Source organism: Larimichthys crocea, chromosome XVII, assembly GCF_000972845.2.
Source record: "Larimichthys crocea isolate SSNF chromosome XVII, L_crocea_2.0, whole genome shotgun sequence".
NCBI classification, from domain to species: domain Eukaryota; kingdom Metazoa; phylum Chordata; class Actinopteri; family Sciaenidae; genus Larimichthys; species Larimichthys crocea.
Window position 1 is genome coordinate 15,950,618 of NC_040027.1, and position 19,313 is coordinate 15,969,930.

At 42.7% G+C, this 19,313-nt stretch overlaps 1 protein-coding gene across 1 annotated transcript in view; it reads left to right on the top strand.

The window, feature by feature from the left end:
* nr2c2ap (nuclear receptor 2C2-associated protein) overlaps positions 1 to 19,313 on the top strand; it is a 24,557-nt gene continuing 5,244 nt past the window's right edge. Inside the window, exons 1-2 of the mRNA XM_019270829.2 lie at positions 1 to 101; positions 357 to 447. Coding sequence (XP_019126374.1) covers positions 61 to 101; positions 357 to 447 — 132 coding nt within the window. The 5' untranslated portion in view covers positions 1 to 60. The remainder of the gene's footprint in view (positions 102 to 356; positions 448 to 19,313) is intronic.

A 19,313-nucleotide genomic window follows, 5' to 3' on the forward strand; every position in this document is an offset into this window, starting at 1 on the left:
CAAAGCGTTGCCAGGGCAACGTTTGCCGTATCGCTTGACGGCAGCTTGGTCTTTTCGGACATGGCGTCCTCCTCATTGATCTGCAGCGAGACTCAGAGCAGGTAACGTGAGGACACACCTGTAACGTGAGGACACACCTGTAACGTGAGGACACACCTGTGAGCGAATGAAGCTTATTCAATGAAGACAGAACAGACTGTCACGTTTGAAAGACTGTCTCTTATTGGTTCAACATGAAACGATCTGTGAATGCCACATGTGCTGCTCTCTGCTGTCATCCAGTGTGATGTAGTGATGTAGTAACCTCTTTATACTGTCACTGTTAGTAATGGTAAAAACTGATGCTCCGATTTCAGGGTGAGTTCAGTCCTCAACAGAGATGTGAAGCAGTATGGAAAGAAGTTCATGTTTGACTGCAACGAAGAGACATGCTGGAACTCAGACCAGGTAAAACACTATGATATATATAGTATATGTGTATATATATATATACTGGGGCTAGCAGATTGAAAGGGAAGCCGGCGCTCGTGATAGTATCGGGTATAAGAACACGATGATTATGTATCTTGACTTATATCTCTGCGGACACGGAGAACAACAAGTGACGCAACACATGTGGGTCATCTGTCAGACGACAGATGTAAACTGGGTCAATTTTGTACCGTTTTTACACTCGGCATGTTTTTATCCCCTACTGATTACAGACAGCATAGATTGAAAAAGATAACATACTCAGTAAGGACGGTTCAACTATTTCTCTGTTCACATTTAAAAGCAATTTATTTAAATTAATTGACATATGAGGACAAACCTTTGTAGAATTATGTAGTGTTTTGCTGAATTGAGAAAAAAACAACGCCCGCTTGATTCGAACTCTCATCTGACACCCAAGGCAATGTTGCCCAGGATCAACTGGGCAAATTTCTAAAAAGGCTTGTTCATTGTTATAATGTGAGGAAATACTTTAACATTCCATGTATGGTGGTGGCTGTTTCTTTTCCTGCCAAGATTTTGTGCACAAATGTGCAAGATAAATGCGTTATGTGTATGATATTGTATCAAAATGATGTTCGTAATCAACTTGTAAAAAGTTAATGGTAAATTTGGAGAAAGACTAAATTCGAGAATTAAATGTAGATGCATTTTTTTTTTTGACACGCTAAATGAGGAATTGGAAAATAGATGTTTACAAAACCCTGTTCGGGGACCTGTAATCGTTAAATGGCACATTCATGACGATATGAAAACACAGGCCTGAATGTGATATATAGTCATGCCGCCGGAAGGGATTACTACCTTGGGGACACCAAAGATCTGTACGAGGTGCATAAGACGGAAGTGGATGGGGGGCATGGAATGGGAGCAGAGTGACAGAAGAAGGGGGACGTGGTCAGAGAGGAAGGGGTCACAAAATCGAAGACATTAAGAGCTTCATGACAGGTATGTCAGTGGGAAAACAAAAAAAAAATAAATGAATTAAATAAATAGGGAAACAAAGAAAACAGAAAACCAACGAAGCTCCTCCCATTAACTACAAAAGAGTTCACAGAACAGGCCTGATCAATTTTTGGCAAGTTAATGGGGGAATCGAATTGTAGAAACTTAAAAAAAGGAAAAGTTGGATTTAGGCTGATGTAAAAATATTAAGGATGAGTAACAAATTATAGGTATGGATTAAATCAAACAAAATGAAACAAAGGTTTGTATCTGAAAAAAAGGATAATGAGGAGTGTGAGCCAAGAAGAATACAGAGACAAGTAAATAGGAAACAAACTCAGGACAGAAACCGTGATTAGTCCTCAGGCACTGAGTTTAACTCAATTGGGTCCGTGGAAAGAATGTAAAAAAAATAAAGCAATTTGGTCAGTTAATAGTGAGGGAGATTCGGGAGAAAATATTACATTGTAATGTAGGTGGAAAAAAGGGGGGGGCAGTAAAAGTCAAATTACACTAAAGGTGTGTGACAGTGAAACAGTTTCCAAATATAGGGGGTGAAATAAGTGTGACGAAGGAAGTCACGAAAATAAATAGGATTCAGTGAAGAGAGCTGTCGAAATAATTTGAGGGTAGTGACGCACATAGCAACCCCGGAAAATAACCATGGGGCCCGTAGGAATGGGGAGGGGAGCAAGATTCCTCCAAGTTCGAAACAGGGCGCGGCCTAAAATTTTCATAGTGGGGCGTTGGTGGGGGCTATAGACAGTTCTGAAATCGCCCAATTAGTCCCAACAAACGAAAAGGCGTGCAAGGCAACAAAGGCAGCACACAAGAAAACAACAACGCAAAAGAAGCCGGTAGGTGCAAGTTCTCAGACTAGAGGGTCGTGATAAAAAAGTGCCAAAGTCAAAGTAACGAAGGCAGGGTAAAAAGGCACCAAGACAGATTAAATCAAAAGTGAAGATACGCGGAAAGAGAAATGGGGAAAAAGACCTGAAAGTACATGAAGAGAGAGGGAGGGAAGAGGGGGGAGAGGGAGGGGGGTGAAAGAGGAAATGACAAGGAAAACACGTGTGCGGTGGAAGTCGAATAAGCAGGCAGGGGGAGGATGCTAAAGTGGATGCATGAAACAGACCAGGCGGACGTGCAGGGAGAATGGGCACCGGGGAAGGGGATCGACGGTTGCAATGATGTGGTGACTGTGGCGGTGAAAATAATACCGACATCTGATGCATGTGCCCAGGGCGACGACGGAGGACAAATACAGTCCGGCTGCCTCAGGGATGTGCACCAATAGATCACTGTGAATACAGGCACCTGGAAAAAGACAAGGGCAGAGGGACTCTCGTGTCACTGGGGGGCGCACGCACAAGGGTTACCGCTTGCCACGTGATAGAATGGGCTTCTGACCCTCTAGCGGGGGTCGGGCGGGAGAGCCAGTGTATTGTGTACATGGGGTTGGGAGGCAGTGGGATTTTGATTGTTTGGTACCCACCACCCCCACCCCCACCAACAAACCCCACACCCCAAACACACCACCCCCCACCCCCAACCCACACCCAACCCACATCAACCAACGACCCAAAACCAACAAACACCAACCCAGCCCCACCAACAACCCACAAAACACACCCCCCCCCCACCCACGGCACCCAAACCAAAGCAAACCCCCAAACCACCACACACATCCCCCCCGGGACCCCAACCCCACTCCACAAGGCGCCCACCCCACCAAACCCACACCCACCACCCAAAAACCAACAACCCCACAAAACACACAACCAACCCCCAAACCCCACACCCACCCCAAACCACCAACCACCCCCCCAAACCCCCCACCCACCTACAACAACACCCCCCCACCAATACACAAAAACCCAAACCCAACCACCAACACCACACACCCCACAAAAAAACCCCAACCCAACCCTACCCGCACAATCACGACCACCCACAACCCACAAAACCCCACACACCCACAACCACAACCACACCCACCCCAACAAACACACCCACCACACCCCCCCCCAACCACCCCCACCCGCACCAACCACGCAGCCCAACCCCCAACCCCAACAAACCCCCCAACTGCCCATAATAGCCCCCACCCCAACCCTAAACCACACACCCACTCCTCATCCACCCACCAAAACAACCCCCACCGTACCCCAGCACCCATCCAGCACTCAGCACAATCAAGACCACCCACCACCACCACCCAACCCCCACCCCCACCAACCACCAACCCAAAACCCCCACCCCCCACACCCCACCCCAACCCACCCCAACCACAACCCACAAAAACCCAAACACCAAAACCCACCCTGTTTTGGTTTTTGGTCTTTTGTTTTTATTTTTGTGGTTGGGTGTTTGTATTTGGGTTGTTGTTGGGTTTTTTTGGTTGGTGAGTGTAAGTTTTTTTTTTCCTTGAAAGTGCTTATCGGTTCCTTCTGCTGATGGATTGAACGGAGGAGTCCGGCGATGGTGTTTGAGAATACTGCTGCTGTTTCGGCATGCGGCGTCACTGCACGTGCAAAAACAAACAGATCAATGGAACGGTTAACAATTACATACAGAGGCAGGCTTGTCTGGAAATAATTGTACAAGCATGTATTCGGCTTGTCTTCGCACTGCTGCATACTCTAACAGTGTAGAATGGCTCCTTGAATCGGCTCCCCCAGCTCTGGCATGTCTGGCGTGTGGGCGAGGAAGAAAAAACGGACCGAAGGGGGACCACCAAAAAAAAACACATTAAATGAAAAAACAGGCGAAAGTCAGGTCAAAAAAAACCAAATAGAGCATTAACCAAAAAAAAGAATCGCGAAAAGGTGATTGGGGAATTCAAGAGGAAACTATAGAGTCCAAAATAACTGAAAATGAAGGCTGTCCCAAAAGGACCGATCTTGTAGAGGCAAAAGCACATATTACAATCAAAAAAAATTATAACGATACCAACACATGAAAAGACAATGAATCTCCGATAGGCAATGAGGTGGTTAATCCTTCTGATTTTCAAGTGGATACATTCAACAAGTACAAAATGCTAAGAACAGAAGAATGGAAAAAAAAAGTCGGCGGGCGAAGGGTAGGGTAAGGGGAGTAAATAAAAAAAAATCCCTTTGATAGAACTATAAGGTTTCCTGAACAAAAGGGGGAATTGAAGACACGTTGGTCTAACCAAATGGACACAAAAAGTCCCGTCAGAGAAGGTACGAAAGAAGTGTAAATAAGAACCATTGAATCGGAATTAAAAAAATGGGATCAAAGGAGAGTGTTTACAGATGGGCGTAATAAGGTTTGCGGGCGTCACGCGCTTAGCATGGACTGCAGGCATGATTACCATACAAATATCTTAAGATACGGAACAAAGAACAGCGAAAGGATGAATGGAAAAGGAAATATAAGGGATAGCAACGTGACTATTAGGTTTTATGTGTTTTCTTGCAGAGGATACGAACTCGAAAATAATGAAAATTAATCGTATTATTTTGGCAGGTACAGTTCCAACGACTGGGAAAGAAGCGGAAGTTGGAAAAAAATGGGTGATGGTAGAGAAAAGGGAGGAGGGGAAAAAAGAAGAAGTAAGAGCCTTAATTAGGGCTTCACGGATGAGGGAAATTTTATCTGGTAAAGAGAAAAGTTTTTGGTTCGCTAACAAATAAAGGGCAGAATAAATAATTGTGATTTGTAAGTCATATGTGTTGTCTGTAACTCAATTTGATTGAAATAAACTACAATCAATCGGGGTGAGGAAAAATCGTATCGTGAAAAAAGGAAAAACGTAAGAATCGAGTCGTGAAAGTCGAGGGGTGTAAATCGTTACAAAAACAGAAATCCACAGGGGGAACAGGGGGTGAAGAGTAATAAATATGAGGGCAAAACAACCCCAAGACGTGTCAATGAAAGGTCTTAATTGTTAGAAGGTTTTGGAGAGGTGTCAAAACAATAGATGGAAATGGGGGTCCACATTGTGTGTGAGGATATAGTAAGGTAAATAGGGGTCAAGAATCAGGGGTAATAAAAAAACACTAAACAACAGACAAACAAGAACAAAAGGCACAGGACAGCAGCAGCAGCAGCAGCAGCAGTGGGTGGAGAAAGTGAGGGGGATAACCTTGGTGGTTGCAGGGGAGGGAGACGACAGTCATGGGGGGGCGGAGGTATACGCGGGGGTGGGGCCTGAGCTGGGTTCTTCGCTGCGGGACCGTGGATAACAGAGAAGGGGGCCAAAAGGGGGGACCTACGGCTCGTTGAGCGCAGCACGGGTGGACATGCGCTCCTTTGAAAATTATTTCAGTCACATGCGGAAAAAGAAAGGTTTTTCATGGAGAAGGATGAAGGCACACGGTGAGAGATTAAAACAGGAACAGGCAAGAGGAAAGAAAGACACAAGAATATGAAAAGGGAAACGGTTAAACGGGACAAAAAAACAGACAATTAGCATACGCGGGGCTTAACTAGCTGCGAAAACGTAAGACCCTAGCTAAACAGGCGGAAGTTGTGCCAAGGAGGCAACAAGGAGGGAGTAGATACGAATGGGTGCTGGGAGTGTAAACATGGAAGGGGGCGAAATGTTTAGGGGGTAACCAGAGAGGGGGAAAAGAAGGTCGTGCTGTGACTATTCAAGCTGCAGGTCTCCTGGTCCCTCGCAAAGGAGGTAATAAGCAAAGAGCTGGGTTAAAGTCACGACAAAGGGAAACAACAGAGCAGGGGATCAGGCTGCAGAAAGGAAACTGTGTAGGTGGGGAAAGCGGGCTAAACGTGGAATCAGCTGAATGTCTCTGCGGTCGGTCAGGGTAACCTGCTATTCCGTAAGGTTAAAAGTTGTTTGTATTGTTAGTGTGGGTGGGCAGTGTGCCGACAAGACGGGGGGGGTGAGGTAATAATATCACAGTGGGACAAAAGAGAGCACGATTAGGAATTGAAGGGGGTTGAGAGGGCGGGGAAGAAGGAAGAAAGGAAAGGCAACAAAGGAAGAAAAAAGCACCACTTTTCCTCAAAGGAAAGGTTAAAGTAAACGGAGCCGTGGGTCAGGTCACTGATATCTGTTTACCAAAGAGTTGAAAAAAAATTTGCTGTGACGTGCTGCGTCATAAGCTGCAGCGGAATGTGAATATCATGAATGGTGTTATACGTCGTTGCACTTTGGAATATGAAAATGGACACCGGTTCACAGAATACCGGGTCGTAGTGGTTTATTTCAACAAAAATCAATAAATTGACGTAGAAATTCGAATTTGCGGCCCACAGGGAAAGGATGAAGGGTGGGTTATGACGGGGCGGGAGTATGTAAGGTGAACAGAAATAAAAAAAGTACGAATGCTTGGGAATGGGGTTGTGAGAGTGCACCATGAAAACTCGATAATTCAATTGAATTAGTCTGAAACAATAATTTTTGTTTCTTGAAAGGTGAGTAGTCCGAGGGGATAAGGTCACGGGGGGGTTGGGAGTAATTACGTAGAGAATATTGGATGATCTGTAAAAATGGGGGAAATGATGATTTTAATATAGTATGTGTTTTTAAATTTAAAGATAATATTGTGCGGATCCATGGCATTGAAGCAGGGATGTGATTAAGAGTGTAATGCAAAAAGATGATGCCCAAAACAATATTCAGAAAAAAGAGAGAAAAATACAGGAAAAAATCAGCTAAAACGCTTGATGTGATTTTGTAAACCCGATCCGAAACCCAAAGAGATAAGGAAGAGTAAATCCCACAGGGTGTACAAAAACATTTGGATTCTTATGTTTAGTTGACATCATGCATGGGAAACAAATTGGAATATTTTTAAAAAATAGTTGAGTTTGTAAAAGTATGTTCCTTTTTAGATGTAAAGGAAGAGAGAGCCGAGTACAACGGTACGTTGTAAAGATATTGACCACACAAAACGGTGAATTGATGGACCTGTGCTGCACCATAGAGAGCATGGAGTGTAAAGTCGTGAAGGTGATTTATGTAGTACGGGAGGCACGGCGGGGGCACCGACGTCTGGGAAGAAAAAGGGGAAAAGAAAGAGAAAAAGAAAGGCTGAACACCACACAAAGCAAAAAGCGTAGGGGCAAAAAATAAGACAGGTTACAAGTACGCCCAAGGGGGCAAACATTAGACGTATAAGGTACAGTAGTGTAATCAGCAGGGCAGAGATGTGTGGAAAATATGTGGTTAGGGTTGTTTCCTAAAGTTAAAACCGATGAAGGGGTAATTGGTAACAAAACGTTTTAAAAGTTTCCACAGCTCTGTCCATAACAGCTGGGCAACGCACAAAAAGGCGGGGAGGTGTATGCAACAAAAGCACAGTGGGATCTTCTCAAAGAAACTGTGGTGGGAATTTGAGGGAATCAATGAGAAAAAATAATAGACAAGGAAGCCAGAGACACAAACCATAACAACGGCGAATGTACACAACATCAAAAAAAAAAAAAGGCCAAAAATCGCATGTATGATCTGTAAAAACCTGGGTGTATTATATGATATTGTAGAAATTTTGCAGAAAAAAAAAAAAACAGGCCAACTCTGGTTGAATCTGCAAGGACGGACAGGGATGAAACGGGGTCGTAAATACAGGCACCGAATCAATCATAAAATTTGTGGCAGAGGCGGACATAAATTGTGGGTAAAAAGAGACAGCAAAGAAAATGTTGGCGGGGATTATCGGCGGAAAAAAAGAAAGGGGTAAACTATTTAGAAGGGAAATAGAATAAAAAAAGAAAGCTGAGGGCGGCGGTGAGGAATCGGCAGGAAATAAAATACTGTATGGGGTATATAAAAGACAAAAACACAAAGGTTATACAACAAAAGTCTCACAGGATGTTGTGTGAGATGGTATGAATTATGTGGTAAGATTTTGTTTTTGTGATGTTTAGGTAATGAAAGACAAAACAAAAAAAAGGGGCCAATGGGGGGGCAATCGCGAGGGGAGGCGAGAAAGTGCCTGGGGACGCTGCCAGCTCGGGAGGTTATGTTGGACATTGGTTTGAGTCTCTTCGTCATACACGGGTAGGACATTAAACGACTTTAGAAACTATGGTATGAGGAAGGATGGGGACGATCATCAGACCAAAAAAAGAGTTAGAAACAATAGTTGGGGGGGGTAAAGTTACAGGTTACGGGAAATGAGGGGGGTCGGTAGGGTGCAATATAACGAATAACACATGATGGCAGTAGGGGGTTTGGTGGAATATAATAATTAAGGTAGTGTAATGATTGAAAAAAAAGAAATACTCGGATAACTGTAGGGGAACTCACTCTTGACTAAAATTAATGTGGCGGGAAAAAGGTGCGACGAAACCACATCAAAAGTGGTTTAAGGGAGGGCAAGCTAAAAGGGCTGAGAAGTGACCGATGTTGTAAAATTCCGTATAAAGAATCAGAAGTTATCATAAAGGGGGGTGGGGGGTGCGTGAGTATAAAGTGGCCTGTGTTTAATTGGACAAAGGATTAAATGATCCATTGAAAAATCGGTATAACAACAAATCTCTGCAGCGAACGATGAAGGGGGGCAGACATGACCATTGAGTCTCTGACGCTGGTAACATCCCATGGCTTAGCTGTGCCCTCGGACACAAAAAGAGTAGTAATTTGTCAGTGTGTTTCTCGGTACGCGTGATAATTTGTTCGGCTGTTTTAAAGCGATATGTAAAAAAAGTGTTTTATTTTATTTTTCTGAAGAATAGGAACAAATTTTTAAGTGGTTCCTTTGTATTTGTGGCTAGTTTCAGCAGTGGTAATGGGAGGGCCAGAGGTTGCTGACACTTCTACAAGCCGCCGAACGGGAAAAAGTGGACGAGCGAATAAGGTGAATAGAAAGCGAAATAGGGGAATGAGACAAGTCGGGGAAAAACAACTGGTGGGTGAATACTCAGAGTCTACAAAAAAGGACCAGCCATCGCAAAACCAAAAAGAAAACCGCGAAACAAAAACGGAAGCACCAAAGAGCAGTAATGTAGACAATGAACCAGGATAACAAGAATCAAATGTAACACGGGACCAGTACAGGGAGAGCGGCAATTAGGGGACAGCCGATGCAACGGGAGGGGGAGCATGGGTCGGGGGATATATTTGACAAACTTTTATTGAAAAGAAAGAAGGATTCCATTTGATGGCATTTCTAATATGTGGGCATTACAGAGACTGTAAACGGTTTTAATAGAAAGAGTGTTATTTTTAATACGGGGGGGTGTTCACTGAATGGCGCTTTAAAACAGACTGGCAAGAAAAGCACAAAATGGAAAGGGAGGGGAAGAAAAGGAAAAAAGGGGAGAGGGGGGGGGGGAAAAAGGGGATACCGAGAAGAAACATGGGATAATAAAGGTCCATTAACATCTAAGGCAAGTGGGTAATAAAAACTTGAGGGGGGTCGCCTGAAGCTATAGAATTGGGTTCAACCGTCTGTTAATGTAGAGTGGGAAGGGGTAAGACTGGCCGGAATGAACAAGATCCTTTGAAACACAGTCCCCTGACGCAAGAAAGATAGCGCCCATTTAGATCGTTGTCGATACCGAGGGTGTGGCGACAAAGCACAATAAATGACGAGAGATGATAGGTGGCGGCAGGCAAGTGGTAGCAGCCGAAGGGGGAAGGGGACAGCGGGGCAGACAAAATAGCCTGCAGCATGGCCGATACTTGACAAATCGGAAGGGGGGAAAAGGAAAGGGGGGAAGTAGATATCTTGCCTCTCGTCATGAAGGGAGTATTAACAAGCCGGGAAAGTCATGAGGGCTTTTTTGCGGCCAACAGCAAGAGACGTCCAGCAAGAAGGAAAACGAACAAGATGAGGAATGAGAGTCGCTGTGGGGGGGGCGCAAAAAAGTGTGTCAGAACCCTATTGTGCAGCAAAACATTAGTGATAGTTGACTAGTGACATAAGTGACACACGGAGAGAGAAAAGTCGCAGTGCACAACGCAGGCTCAAATGGAAGAAACAAGGATAACCAAAAGCGAAAAGTGAGGGAAAAAGGTGTCCGTTGTAGAGGACACAATAGGTGGCGTGTGTTGTATAGTCAAAGTTAAGAAACTGCGGATGATCTAAAGCGATAAGTAGGCTATCATGAAAAGCATGCCGGCAGGCAGGAAAATATTGTCTGATACTTATTATGAACCATCTAGAACACCAACAGGAAACACACTGTGTCCTGGAGTGACAGGTACAGCTGAGCCGCTGGAAGAATCTGTAGATTTATAACTCATGAATAAAGCAGAATTCCTTATTATAATTTAACTATCTGTTAGAAAAAATCAGCAATGAAATACCAATATTATGTCTGGTTCAGCTTAATATAATTTATTTCACACATCGTTAGTTGTAATAGAGTTGTCAAGCAATCAAATAAAAATCAAATAGTTTACAGCTTAAATTGATTGCAATTCACTATTTGTCACTGGTAGACTAACTCAGTTTGCATCTGAATAAGTCTACTTTTTTTAAATGTACATTTTCCATTCACTGGGCCTAATCTAATTAATTCATTTAATGAATCTAGACATTTAGTGGTAAAAATATAAGATATTTATTTAATTCTTTCTTCCACATTTTGCGTTGAAATAAATAAATACTTCACAGGGATGGTCTCATCATGAGCACTACTGACCCTGTTATCAATCATTTGCTGCAGTAACACTGAAGGATATCTGAAGAGAGTTGTCGTCTCTGGATATAAATGGCTGATCACCGTAAAGTCCCCACCTTTGGGCAACCTGCGGAAGGACAAACATAAAACACACTAATATCTTGTTGGCAATGGGAAGCACCAAAATGTTAAGCTGGTGGATGATCACATGAGGATGAGGGTTACAGTTGGAAATGGCCTCTGGGTTTTACCTTCTAATCTGCATGTTTTTTGCAGAGAAGCCTCCCTGGAACTGGACCTTTAACTCTGACACCTTGACAGACTGGGGGGAACTCCAGAAACACCCACTGATATTCACCCTGTCAAAGACATTTATAATCATCCACTGTGACATTAACAGTATCACACCCGAGTGTCAGTGGGAATTTTACTTCTCAGAGAGATCATGCATGCTCTCTAACTATCAAATCAAAAAATCGATAACACAGTGCTGACTAAGACCAAAAGGAAACACACATATTGCCTATTTTAAATCTTTACTTTATATCACTGGTTATCTCTTTTGTATGATTAAAAAAATATTTTATTAGTTATAAAAGTACTACATGACCTTGCACCAGACTACTTCTCACGAATACTTTTGGTTTATGAACGAGGAAGGCCCGCGCGTTCTCCTTTTTGCTGTCTCCAAAGCAGAACAGAAACATTTGGTGATGCTGCCTCCTCCCAACTAAAAACACGTCTATTCTGACTGGCTTTTAGGTAGTATTATACTTATTATCATTGTTTTTTTATTATTTGATTTTTAAATCAAATTTTACTCTTTAGTATAATAATTGATTTGTACAGGGTGAATTTTACTACTATTAGTTACTATCTTTTATATTTTAACTGACTACTATAATCTTCTTTGGTATTATTCAGTTAACTTTTGGTTGTCGTTGTGTTGAGTCTATTTCTATGTCAAAGCACTTTGCATTTACTGTTGAAAGATGTTATGTAAATAAATATTGTTAATAAGTTAACGATTGATTGATTTGAGTCATATTTGTTGTTTGTTGTTTTTTTTTATCTCCTCCTGCCACATATAAATGCAGTAGCTCAGTCCCCGAGCTTGGCTTGGAACTGGAGGTGGGGCCGATTCAAAAGGGCGCGCTGCTGGGTGGCTGTCCATCACTCCTCCATCTCTCTCCACATTTGCATGTGAAACCATGTGTACATGATCATGTGTGTGTGTATTTCGGGTTAAATACATGTAAAACTGAGTGAAAAAAGAATCCCCCCTCGGGATATAAAAGTCTCTCTTTTTTTTATATTATATTATATATTATAATAGGTTGTGGGCATCTATAATGTTTTTCCCTGGAAAACTGATAACTGAGTTAATATGCATACTATAAAAATGCTTTTACAATGCTGTTCACATGTGCAAAAAATATTTTTTTTAAAAGTAGCTGGTAGTGAAATTGATTTAGGAACATCTCAGAAGATTACACCGCACTTTGTACTTTTTCTGGTGTTCAAATATATTATTCTTTTCTTTCTTTTCTTTTCTTCTTTCTTTTTTTTATTGTTTTACATGTTCAAAATACATTTTTCAATCAATCAAAAAAAAGTGTTTATAATTGCTAGTATAAAAGTTTAAAAATTTGATTCATTGTATATTAATGCAAACAGCAACATAGATGACCATATATATATGAATATTATATATATATATATATATATATATATATATATATAGATATATTATATATATATATATATATATCAGAGTGTTTTTACCTGGTCCGGAGTGTCCAGGCAATGTCTCCTCGTTGCAGTCAAAACAGGAACTTCTTTCCATACTGCTTCACATCTCTGTTGAGGAATGAACTCACCCTGAAATCGGAGCCTCCAGTTTACCATACTGAAACTGACAGTATAAAGGGTTACTACATCTCACTCACATCGGATGCGCAGTAGAAGCAGCACATTGGTGGCATTCACAGGATCGTTTCAGTGTTTGAACCAATAAGAGACAGTCTTCGTCAAACGTGACGTCTGTGTCTGTCCGGACATCAATAAGCTTTTTCATTCTAGTGTGGTCTCACGTTACAGGTGTGCTCCTTCCTCGTTTACCTGCTCTGATCTCGCTGCAAGTCAATTGAGGAGGACGCCATGTCCGAAAAGACCAAAGCTGCCGGCAAGCGATCGGCAAACATTGCCCTGGCACGCTTGTTTTTTTTTTGTTTTTTTACGACATTGAAGGTCAATGCGTAGCTGTTTTTAGTCTTTCCGCCACTAGATGGCGTCCGAGTTGCGTCCAAAATACTGGAGCGTCTCGGCCAAAAAACTTCATCTAAAAGGGCCGCAGAGGCTCCAAATTAATCAATTAAAGAACCCTTTTCAAATGTCCCTTATAACTTTATATTTAACTTTATTCACCTTTTTATTTCCTTAGTAATCTATGTATATACTGGGGTTATTATCCTGTAGTGTTTATGATTGAGAAAACCGTTCATGCATAATGGAATAATCCTATAAAAAGCTTGTTATTGGCCTTAATGCTTGCAGTTTACTCTTATCATGTTTGTTATAATTTTTTAATTCTCAAAAATTATGTTGGTGAAAATTGTCAGTTTATTATGACAAAAGGTGGCGGACCCCTTGCAAGTGCATCTGCGGACTGTATGACGGGGTCATATTTGTTTGTATATGTGTGTGGTTTCTTTGTGTCCCTGTGCTTGTGCTGTCTATTTGCGTATGCAAATAGGAGGTTGCCATCCCCAGGAGGCGATTGTGGAGTAATTTCCCGGTCCTGGCTGTTGATGGCTGTACCTGAAGGCCCCTAAGATTTAAGGAGCCAAGATGGGGCTGCCAGGTGGACACGCACTTCTTCATCCTCCTCCTCTCCCAACTATCGCCACATGGCCTTTTGTAAAACTGTTTCCGTATGACCTTAGAAGTAGCTTTTGTTGAAGAGTACAGGGGGACTGCCATTTTGTTTGATCGGGTTTTCTCCTGTTTTTGTTAGTGTTAGGAAGGTACGTTATTGTGGTTTTGATTTTTTCTGAGAGAAGTGATTAATTTACAGATAATGTGTTTGGGTTGTTGTTTTGGCCTGGGTCCCACCTGAAGATGGGATTCCTTAGTTTATAGTTTTTTGAGATTTTGACTTTTGTAATAAACCTTTTTTTTTTTGTTTGTACCTAAACTTGTGTAAGTGGCCTACTTGGGACTCGGGGGAAGATTTGAGACACCTACTTCTTGTTATGCTCTAGGCCCCGAGACTGGGCTAACAGGACCCTCCTAGGGTCACGGACGCCTGGGTGAAAGACCCCCTGAATTAGAGGCAGTTAACATTAAACTCTTCTCTGATCTTGTGGTGCCCAGCAGTCTGGCCGGGGGTCGGGCTTGTGTGCTGTCTCTCTTTGTGTTTTTTTTACCTGCATGTCTCCCTTTTGTCTAAGTGAAAGAAAAGGTCAGGGGATAAGATCGATTAGGAGAGTACGACAAGACACTGGGCCTCACTAAAGGCGAAATCGATCACTAACCGATTGTAACCTTCAAATGAAGGAAGAATAACAAAAAAAAGAAGAGAGACAGCTTTAAAATGTACAACGTTGTTAAAAATAAACTGAATGTGTTTTTTGTTGTGTCCCCTAAAATATCCAACACAAGGACGAGTTTTAACTGTTTTTAGTGCAAGTATACTTTTCTGCGCAGAAAGAAGCAGTGCAGTGGGTTGTGGTGTTGTGTGTGTGTGAGAGCTTGTATTGGCACATGGCTTATTGCAGATGGAGAACTCCTGCTGAGGGTTTGTCACAGTGCCCCTTCACTGCAGATAATCAATAGGTCTGAAATACAAAACCTGATGAAAAAACCCCCCAGCTCCGTGAAAATTGCGTAGGGGTCTGGGGGAGAGTGACTGGATTGGTAGGGTTTTTGGACACACACCCTCTTACCTCTTCTACAACAGACCACACTCTCCTCTCTCCTCACACACACACACCCTGGCATTACGAATGTTGGTTCGTAAACAGCATCAGGTTTTTAATACCGGGCTGTCAAAAGGTTTAAGACTGAGCATGAATTGTTGATTTAAAAGCTGCAGTAATATTGTACTGTCCCCATATCTGTGAATAACCGTGAAAGGTATATCATTGGAAGTCCTTTGTGTAGAGGTGTTAATCAGAAAAACGCTGGCTCAACAATTAGTTTGCCAGGTCTCAATTTTGGCCTGTAAGCATTTTGGGACACCCACCTGGCCAACAGAGCCATGTGGCGCTCACATGGGTGAATGATGAGCTGGCATGGGGAGCCATAAAATGTCGCTGCTCAGTAAAAGGTCCTCATGTTTGCATTTACCAATGTGAGCTGCGTAATAATGCCAAGGTGGGCTGCAGAGCAGGGTACTATACAACCTCACATGGGCCCTCTCTTTGTGTCCTTACCGTTTTGCACTCCAGGAAGAAATAGTCCGATGCGAATAACGTTTGAGTAAAACACAACTTTATGTTTTAAATACGCTCTGTTTTTATACAAGTAAAAATGAAATGAAGAGTTGCGAAACTTTAGTGGTAAGCTGACTCCTGGCGGTGTTAGCTTTATATTTTAATGGACCGGACATAGAGTGGTATTGATCTTCCTCATCTAACTCTTGGAAAGAAAGTGTATTTCACAAAATGTCCAAACCATTTTTGAGATGGATTGAGGAGAGATAAAGGGAGGTAGAGGGGGAGTAAAAGATGGAGGGTCAAAATGGAGGAAGGAACTTGAAACCAATTATGAGTCAGGCAATAGTACAGGCGGGCGTATGATGGAGCAGACTGCAGGGTTGATTGAGCGCGTCCCTTGTAAAAAGTAAGGTTTTTTAGGCTGGGAAAGGTATGTATGGCAGGGGAAGGGAGGCGACAGACAGCTTTTGTCGGAATCTCCGCTCTAACGTCTCATGGATGGACTTGGGGAGTGCACTACTGAAAAATTCTGGCCTTTCGAAGTTGGCGATGTAGACTGACTTGGTACAGGATTATCTCACCTCTGTCCTCATAACGGCGTAACTTCATGTTCCCTCGGCCATCGGTGTCACCTTCTATCACCACTATTACGGCCTTGCGTGATTTGCTCATTTGAGTTTGTGTCATACACTCATGTTTCGTGATCTGGGTTATGTCCGAAGAGGCAGATTAGAGGTTAGCAAACTAACTTTGGGCTTAACCCCAGCTGGCCTTTTAAGTCTCTTTTCACCTGTTGTTTATTATTTGCCGATGAGCAGGAACTGTAATGAATTGCACACTATAACCTTGGCAGGTTGTACCTCGTGTAAGTATCTTTACAATCAACGCTTTGGAGTCTAGAATGAGGGATATTAATGCTTCTTTAATAGTGGTTTTTGTTCTGTCAACTAAAACACAGATTGTCCTGCATTGGAGGCTGGGTTGATACTAGAAGCCTTTGTAGCAGTGGTCCCCCAGTGGCATTTGCTCACTCTACAAAGAACTCTACGCAAATGAGCAGAAGGATATTATTGTTAATATAATCAGGGCAAAAACGTTGTTGTCCCATCTCCTTACATTCCGTCCCACGGAGTGATCAAGGCGATTGCGTTGCACATAATGTCCCCTTTAAAATGCAGCTTGGAGAACATAAACTGTCCGGTGATGAGCAGAAATGCTTTTGCAATGGCTTCATGTGACTATATGTTTTCAATAAAAGGTACGTCCACTGTGCCTGGATGATTGCTCTTAGAAAGTTCCTGGCCATGCAAGTGGACCCTTGGAGCATCTCAGTTGACTCCTCTACTAGTCTTAGCAACGACTAGAGGTTACTCTGACAATATATTTTTGCACATTATTTTATCAGCATAACAAGTGTTGTGCTTTTCGACAAGAAGTGAATCAATTTTAAAATCAATTTCCTTCCTGTATCGCGCCTTGTTTGCAATTTCAGTACAATCACAGTGTTACTGAAAAGTAAGATTTTCTTTTTTTTTAGTTCTAATAATGTTGAAGGTAAATTATTCGATTTACATACCATTAAGTGGCCCTTCTAATAGCGTAGAAGGTTTAGTTTAGGGGAATGGACCCAATTTTTGAAAGATTTCTGGATGAGAAACTTTAATTTAGATTATGAAGACAGAATTATGGACAAACAGACGAAAGCCTGTGTCATATAGAAATGGGCTGTATGTTCGGGCGGAATGTACCAGTAGGCAATAACAGATGCTTCAGGAGGTAAAACAGTCCGCACTATGGGTCTATTCCAGAGTTTATGAGCTCTGGCCAAACATTGTGCACAATTGTCTTAATGAGTTGGGTGATTAATGCTCATGCGGCTGTCAGTGTAGGGACACAGCATTTGGGTGGGCAGCACTACAGGCACATCGAGCTGGTCACCCTTTTGGTCCCACAGGACAAACTAACTGCACTGACCTGTACTTTATTGAACTTTTTGTAGTTTAGTTTGATTAAGAGAAGTCTGCCTGAAAACCTAAAACTTTCCTGGGGCAATGGATAGTCAGCTGGGGGTAAATTAGTAGGCTAGTCCCCTGGTGGTGTACGTCAAGGCTGAAGAGAAAAAGAAGAAAAGAAGGCTGAAACTTCTGAAGGATAATTTGTTGTTTTTAGAGTTTTTTATCGCATTTGTTTTATTGGGACTAGGGTGGTTCATTTAGCTTGTATTAATGATTTAACAAGCTCAGCTGCCTGAAATCCTTCGGCAAATTGGGTAGAGTATGTCGTAGAAATTAGGATGACACAATGACCGCTTAGTCGTCGTAAATCATTTAGCGTTAGGGAAGACAACAGTTGGCCGTTCTTTGGGGTTTCAACTAATTAACAATAATAAAGCAGACAGATGGGCAGAAACGGTGAGGCCACATCGGTCCACTGCTGGCAATAACACAGGATCTTGAGTCATGGTGCCGTTTTCCGGGCAGAACTCCTCGCTCAGCCCTGTGTCGGAAATTTTCGCTCCAGGTTTTCAGGGCGAGGTTTCTCTAATTAAATTCAATTAAAAAAAGCAGAGCATGTTGCGCAATATGCGCCGCTGCCTTCTTACAAAACACGATCACTTGTATTTATTCACTCGCAACGAAGGGGAGCAGCATATTTGACTCGTTGCCTGCAGCTCTGTTTTGTGTGGACACAGGGGAGTTGGTTGGGTGTTTTTGTTTGTGTGTACTTCCTGGCAGCGTAAAGGTGGACACGCAGACTTTTCACAGCCTTAAATTACTGAAAGACGAGGGATGACGGAGGATAATGGACCTCTGCGATTACGTTGGCATTGTGTCCAAGTGTTTGGACACTCTTGGCTGGCAGAAGTATCAAGAGAATACACTGGTAAATTCTTTTAATATAGCAATCAAGGTGAACAAGCAAAGGTAACCACAGTTTTTTAAAACATAAAAACAATATTGGTTTTAATTATTCAAGCAACATATGTCCAACATAATACGGCCCTGAAACCCAGTAGGCTACACTGCAGATGTAGGGCCACCACTACAGTATAATTAAATAGCTGAACACAGCAGGTAAGGAACTGCAATTCCTTGTTTCCCCAGCTTTGTATCTCCACCTACTGCAGCATAGCAATGCCGGGATTTTAATGAAGTGGTGGCTGCTTTCCACGGTCATGCTCCAGCATCAAAATCCTGCTTGCTCTGATGTGGCTGGAAGCCCACAGGACATGGCTCGCTCAACCCCTCCTCAGTTTGCAGGCTCACTACCCAACGGCATGCCCCGGGCCATCTGAATAGCCGAGCAAATAAAGGGCCGGTAGTAATGACCGGAGCAGCTAGTGGACGACCAGCGGATGACCGCAGATGGTAAGAGAAGCTAGAGCGTATCATTTTATAGGAGGTCATGGGGATTTGGTCTGAAGAAACGGGCAGGGGATCTCATGGTTGAGGAGATTTGGCTGAAATGAATGTTTCAGGTTTATAGCTTGAGACTAGAAAACAATGGAAGATAAATTCGATGGATTAGCAGAGATGTAACATTCTGTGTTTTCTTAGAATAATTACACGCAGTGGCATTTAAGACTATGTAAGTGCTTCCCAGATACAGATAGACACATTCTTTGTTCTTTTAGTGGTGCACATCGTTTCATTTCACCCCTCTTCAGCTCGAGCGTGTCTAGACGAGGAGGAGAAGTAATCCTCCGCTCTGTATTCCAGGGGTTAGCCCAGCCGCATACATGACCCCACTCCCATTCCTCTAATCTCTTTGGTCTCACTTTATTCACAGCAACACACCTTGTGAACACAAGCAGCCAGGCATCAGAGCACACTTCACAGGACCCTCCCACCTCCGTTTTTTCCTCCTCCT